The following is a 7,172-nucleotide window of genomic DNA, read 5'->3' as shown; positions in this document are numbered from 1 at the left end:
GTCCCAAGCCTCAGGCGCGAAGAGGCCGGAGTGGGAGCCGCCGTGACCGAGAAAAATCGGTTCACCCTCCCATAAAAAGTTATCACTTCAAAAAAAATTTGAAGATCTTTGACCGTCATCAGCAGAAGAGTTTTTTAGTAACAAACTTTTGGTCAGATCGTCCTGTGTATAAAAAGACAAATTTAAATGCACTTTTTTTATTAATATCACACGTTTCACAATAAATAATCGCTACAAGCAGCTACTGGTAACTTTGGCTTCATCAGAAAGTAACAACAAATAAATACTAACGTTAAAAGTAAAATGTATCACAAAAAGCAATTGGTCAGCRSTWGTTCTAGAACCGACGATTAACCCGTCTCTTCTTCGCACTGAACTTTCGGTAGACAAAGAGCGGCCGGAAGATCATCGATGCAGCTGTATCCAAGTCATTATCCACACTTCTGCGGACCAAAGCGACAATTTCCGCATTTGCTTTTGGTGCTTGATTTGGTGTTGGAAAGCCTTCGACTAAACCTCTTTGAACATTGACGTCTGAAGCTTTTTCCAGGTCTGCAGGAAATGCGGCACTGATGGCCACAAACAGAGCCAGCACTATGAAAGCGTACAGTTGCTGAAAGAGTTTCATGTTTTCATTCGCTAAGTTACTCCAAAACATTGAGGAAACGGATGCATATATGAGTTTAAAGAGAAAAGATTTACAGTTCATTAGAAAAACATCAAAATCAGCTTGGTTGAGTACAGGGTGTTCTCCAAAGAAACCGAGATTCGTTCGTATGTATATGAATTACATGACTACTTTTAAGCAAAAAGCGTTCGTTGCAAAATTGTGAAAAATGTTGGTTGGTTTCAATTTTATGCGTTACTCACGGTAAAAATGAACCTTTAATGTTTTGAAATTCAAATTTAGTGAAACCTTCGCAAGTTTTGATTCACAACTTGTGAAGGAAAAGCCTAATGAAACATTTGGGCATTAATCATTAATAATAATGTTTAGGAACCACATTTATTCGGTGCAAAATAAGTACGACTTGGGGACATTCGTTTTTAAATCAGGAGAATGTTCTTTTTGAAATTTTTGGAAAAACAAAAAATGAAAATTAACCAAACCCCTTATTCAAGACAAACAATAATAATAAAAAACAATAATAAACACCAATTAGTAGCAAAAAAACTCACTTGATGGGACATTTTGTCAATAGAATAAATCACTTGCAGTTTTCGAGCAAGAGAGTATAACAGTGTGTTGCGCTGCAGGAATCACCACACGGAACTATAATTCACATCACTATAGTATACCTTATATAGCTGATCGATAAATCAACAACAAATTTCACGATCATTCCAAGCAGCGATTCATCAGGATGAAGAATAATTTTTGTTTAAACAATTAGCACCTGAAATGAGTGACTGTTGCGCAAAACCCACGCAACTGGTGGTCGATCAAAGAGCCAAACCTTGTTGATTGATCGAATAAAACCCATCAGAAAAAGCCCCAAAAGTGATACAATTATTATTTATAAAACTTATGGTCATTTATTGCGCAAAACTATCGGTTAATTGCCGTGCTAAATAGTCCGATGAATCAGTGGCACGATTTAATTTGATTAGAGCCACTTTGTGCCCCAGATTATAATCGCGTTGCCCTCAAAATTGAGTGAAAAAATTGCGCTTTTCACACATTTTCACTTTTCAAAATGTTGCAAAATTTTTCTAAGGAATTTCTAAAAGAACTACTTAATACACATTTCATTTTAAGGCAAATTTATACAGGATGTGGAAAACTGACGTTTTAATTTTTATTTTATAAGAGATAATGTATGTTTTTACATAAACTGGCAAATTTTTTAAATAGAATATTACAAGTTCATATGAAAAATTTGCAAACTGAAAAATTCAGGATTGCGAATCCAAACTGGTCATAATAATGGCATGCAGCCCTACATAGGATAAGGAACGTATTAATTTCATTTGCTAATGAACTACTTTACAACATGTTTAATGAAGTTTTCGCAAAAATATCTTATGAATGACCAACTCGAGACCATTAAGAGCTCATTACTAATAGTATTTATACAAATGGCAAGCGGAAGATGCCCTTAAATGTTCCCAATTTGTTCATAGTGAAATCAGTGGAAGTGAATTTAAAGATCTAACATGGAATGGGGTAAGATTGCTGCGGCTTTGGTGAGTATTTGTGTGCGTGTATGTAATTAAAAAGACACTAAACAAGCAAATAGCGGTTGGATTTATCCAGGATTCGTACATTAATCCAGTTCGATTGTCCGATTAATGTGGAAAAATACTTTAGAAACCAATTTTAGAGTTTTTTATATAATTCGTATACAACCGCACAATTATATCATTCCTAAGGTGTTATAAAGTGCAAAAATTGTGTTATTTAATTCATCTGATTTTGGAGAACATTGGCCGAACAAAACAAATATTCCAGATACGTAACTTTCGAAAATCGAACAAACAAAAAATGAAAAAATTTGCAACTACGTAAATGCAAATCGCAAAAACAGCATTTATATAATTTTTCCATGATATTTACCTTTATTGACGTCAATTTGAAGACGCTTTTAAACGATCTAAGATGAACAGTAAATAAACGAATGCTTTCTCATTATTCTTTCGAAATTATTAAGTAATTTGTAACGGTTTTTGTCTTACGATGTCTCACGAACTTCAAGTCGAAATTCTGATATGATCTACTTAATATACAGAGTGTCCGGAATATAAATTCTGGACGAAAATCAACTGCGGTTTTCGGAAAAATGTATACTAAAGTTTTTGATAACAAAATGATAAAAATTACTTTGCAAAAAATGCCTAAAATTTTAAAAAACAAACTTTTCAGCAGGTAGGTTTGGGTAGGATTCATAAACCGGTGGCAAACTTACAGGTCCGTATTTGAAAAGAGTTGATGGAGGTAGGCAGAAAACGAAATATTTAATTCCGGAGACAGTAGAATCTTGTAGAGAATAAAATGTGCTCTAATAGTCCAATTATTTAAAAATATATCTCCAAATGAGTTAAGAAAAAAAGGAAATTTCGGTTTTTTTCCGAATTTATCAAGTTTTAAAACACCCTTTTGACCGGCATCAGTCTCTATATTCCTCTTTCTGGAGACCGAACTTGTATGTTATAACGTATCCATAAAAATGACTTTTTACTACTGCTAAAGGGTTCAGTTGTCTATCTCTAAAAATGTTTTGTAACTTCTACTCGAAACGGTTGTTAAAGTTTTTATATTTATGCAGGTATTGTCCCTCACTATCCTTTTAACTTGCTGTGATGCTCAAAGGAGGAATTCCTATTCATCGCAGTTGGAGGGAAGTGGATTTTATGAAAATGAGGTAAGTTCGTCGTTCAACAATTCGTTTCCCTTCAGACTGCAGAGTTTTGAGTGCCCATGCAAGCACGAGCGACTTGCATCGGGACATCAACCCGAAGAAAAACTCTTCAGTTTCAAGCAATGGCCACGAAAGCCCTTAGATATTTATATTGAGATTTCGCTATAAACTACCAAACTTTCAGAATTCGATATCAGGAGGCATCACCATAAACAAATCAAAAGCACCGTATGTGGAAATGTTGCGACTGGTCCAAGCTTTTCTCAAGATCAAAGGAGAGATGGCTGGACGTGTTTGGGCTCTCCTGAACGACAACGCCCACATTGTGGCCGCTCTTCGCGACACTTTGGTCGTGAAAATTGCCTCTTTACACAATTTGACTTTGAATTTTATCACAATCCTGAGAAAAATACTGGAGTTTGCCGTTCCACTTTTGAGCAATATTTCCGCAGGGTTTGCTTTTGGCTAACTCAACATAAACTTGATTAGGAAAAGATGCTTGAAAGACTGCTCCGCCCAAAAGTGTGAAATATTTGATAAATTAATTATATGGCAATTGTTATCAAGACTGTTGTTATAAAGGTTTTATTTTGGCCCTGCCTTGCCTTATGCATGTAGGATATCGCTCCTTCCTAGTGGTGAGCGCAGCAAGATTTCTCCAAGATTTATGCGAGACTCCAAGAAAATACACGCATCAGTAAAGCGTTCTTAATGGGCTCGAGTTTGTCATTCATAAGATATTTTTGCGAAAAGCTCATTAAGTACATTGTAAAGTAGTGCATTTGCAAGATAAATTAATAAAAGCAATTACCTGTTTAGGATTGAATGTCATTATTCAATTGCCCATTGTTCAGTTTGTGCTATAATTTTAATCAATTTGTTAGGGTTAAATTTAATGAAGAATACGATCGACGCAAAATTCAATAATTTTAATGAACGCTGATGAACGCCTTGCACCGTCACCATCAACTCAATAATAATCTATCTCCCCTGGCAACGCCACCAGTTGTTTCTCCCACAGAATATCCCCCCTCCCAGGGATGTTTTGTGTTGTCGCCCGGAAGTASCACCGSCGTACAAAATTCTTGTTTGTCTAGCTGATGAATTGCTGAATTGTTTTGCGTGAATGCTTTTCAGAGATCAAAAAATGTACGCTCTATTCTGACCATAAGCAACTAAGAATGGGTTATATTTCAAATAATTGCAAATCAAATTCATTCCTGGGTTTCAGTCAGTTATTGTCTCTATTTATCAATCAAAATACGTTTCGGTGTACTTTTCCACCATCATCAGTTTTTATGTGTATATGTATTTGATAAATAGAGACAATAAATGACTGAAACCCAGGAATTAATTTGATTTGGAATTGAAACACAGTCAGGAAAGTATATACAATTTCAAATAATGCCATATTTAACATTTTGCTCAGTTACTTAATTGGTACCTAAGTAAATTTAAAGATAGTGGTTAAATTGGAATAACCAATTGGCTCATTAAATCGGCAATATTTCGAAAATGGGCTGATTTACCGACAATAACCAATAATTGTTTTGATGTAGTTTATGCCGTGATTTTAAAACAGTGTTTTTTTTGTCCTGATAATCGTGTTTCACGCAATCCTAGAATGTCCTCTTTTAATATATTTGAGGCCTTCTAGCAGGGTGGGGTTCTAATGCTAAATTTTTCTACTCTGAGCTTGATGTGACTGTATTCTTGTTGGAAAAGAGAAAGCGGATCAGTTTGAGTACCGGTTCATTATGAGCAACCTTACGTGCTCAACGCACTGAACTGGCCTGCAATTTTTTCCGAAAATTCCAGAAAACCACAAAAAATAATTGGGAAGAAAAGCCTGCGGCAACATAGTGAAACATTAGCGTCGCAACCACCCGCCTGCAGCCACTTGACGTCACAGCGTCGCGTGCCTCTACCACTTCGAAATGGACGACCGTCGCGGCAGTAACAAAACCGACGCCAAGATCGACGCTTCGCCACAAACGGCCCTGTGCTCTAACGACGGAAAGTTTCATATATTCGGACAAATCGTCGCACTATCATGACCTAAAGTTCGCAAATCACATTTTTCTTCATCTAGTTAGCTATGCGAAGAACGTAACGCTGTCCGAAATTCAATTGTTCCGAAGAAGTAACGTAACGCGTTCACGGCCAACTTTCATCGAATAATTATCTAATTTGTTGATTATGCCATAAGTTGTCGCTGTAATTGGATCATACAGTCATGAAATAGCGCATTTGTTTCAAGTCATCATGTTGAAGAAGAGGAGGATTTGCTGATGGAATCCCAATAGAAACCAGCCACCGATCAAGTTTGTGAACTTTTGTTTCAATTTTTTGCGATAACAATTGAAGATGAACCACTCGACGCTGTACGGAATGGTCGAAAAAACGTTAAGAATGGAGCTCGAACGCAACATCAGGTCGCCTGGCAATAGTGAGTATAATCAATCCTCTTTTTTTTCCGACGGTTTCCAAACAACTTCGATATTTAAGCAGCGGTTATTTTTACATTATTATGTCGGATCTGACGGCGACTTTGTCACAGTTGGACGGCAAATAATTTATTATCCAGGGAAACCAACGAATATCCGATTTTATTTGATAATTGACCGTATTTTACACCAAATACTCAGTCATCCAGGCAGTAAATATCCAAATGTGACAATGAAAAAATACGTTTTAAATTTCTCGAACCATTTTCTTCACCCAAAATAAACCAAAAACAGCTGGATTTGCAAAAAACCTTATTTTTTACGAGAGCGAAGCAACATTTTGGTCGACTTTCAGGTTTACAACAATTTACTCCAGAAATGAAGCTCATTGAAACATTCTGCTTCACAGTGCGCTTCATATATCTAGAATTAACAGTGAGAAAATAGAGTGAAAGGCTCCTAGAAGCGCAGAAAGTTTCAATATTTGTGCCGCCCATCTGTTATGTGTTCAGTTTTTCGCTATTATTTTCCATCTTTGACTTTTTGCAACTGCGGAAAGCAAAAAGACAGTTAAATTTAAAACTGAAAAATGTTGGCACTTCAACATCCTGTAGCTTCGTAATCAAAGCGGGTCTAAAATGGACAATTATACTGAGTGGATCATAAGAAATGCAGCACAAAAAATCGGCTTTTCTAATGAAACGCTCAATATTTAATTTAATAATAAACCGCAATAAAAATCTAAACGGAAGCGAAGATCAAATGAAAGCTTATTTCAAGAAATGATCCTTGAGTGACAAAAAATTCGGGATAATTCAGGAGAAAATCGACTTATTTTGTATACATGTGTGGAAAGTCGAAAAAAGAAAAATTAGCTCATCTATTCAAGTCCGATTTTATTTTTCTTTGCGTGAGATACTTGGATTAAATCTAATTTAAAAACTCACAAAAACATAATGAACAAACAGAATTCATTCATCACGATTAGGTTATCTTTCTAGACTTTCCACTTTTTAAAACATGTCCATTTGCTTTCCTACCAGAATTTAATCTGGGAAATAAATGGAAATTTAATTAACGCAGTGTGAGTTAAATGTGAATCATAATATTGGTAAGTTTAAACTCCCCAAAACTGTTCAATTATACGGCGCCTCAAGCACTTTTTCTATTTCTTCTTCAAGAAATTTCGTACGAATTTTTTTTTGAAGTGATAACTCTTTATGGGAGGGTGAACCGATTTTTCTCGGTCACGGCGACTCCCACTCCGGCTTCTTCGCGCCTGAGGCTTGGGACGCACATATGCACTTTTTTCTTAGTCCGGGTGCATCTGTAGATCTGATAAACTTTTCAAATACACATATTGAGT

At 35.9% G+C, this 7,172-nt stretch overlaps 1 protein-coding gene across 2 annotated transcripts in view; it reads left to right on the top strand.

The window, feature by feature from the left end:
• The first annotated feature begins 5,226 nt into the window (after positions 1–5,226).
• LOC109546919 overlaps positions 5,227–7,172 on the top strand; it is a 17,181-nt gene continuing 15,235 nt past the window's right edge. Inside the window, exon 1 of one of the 2 annotated variants that reach the window (XR_007281753.1) lies at positions 5,227–5,808. Coding sequence is in view for 1 of the 2 variants with exons in the window: in XM_019918090.2 (XP_019773649.1) it covers positions 5,727–5,808 (82 nt within the window). In the remaining variant the exon portion in view is untranslated. The remainder of the gene's footprint in view (positions 5,809–7,172) is intronic. The other variant, XM_019918090.2, reaches the window with a different exon arrangement.

Source organism: Dendroctonus ponderosae, unplaced genomic scaffold (genome assembly GCF_020466585.1).
Source record: "Dendroctonus ponderosae isolate FM_Combo_2020 unplaced genomic scaffold, Dpon_F_20191213v2 Dpon_F_20191213_6, whole genome shotgun sequence".
NCBI lineage: Eukaryota > Metazoa > Arthropoda > Insecta > Coleoptera > Curculionidae > Dendroctonus > Dendroctonus ponderosae.
Note: the sequence above shows the minus strand (reverse complement) of the source record. Positions and strands in the feature narration are given on the sequence as shown.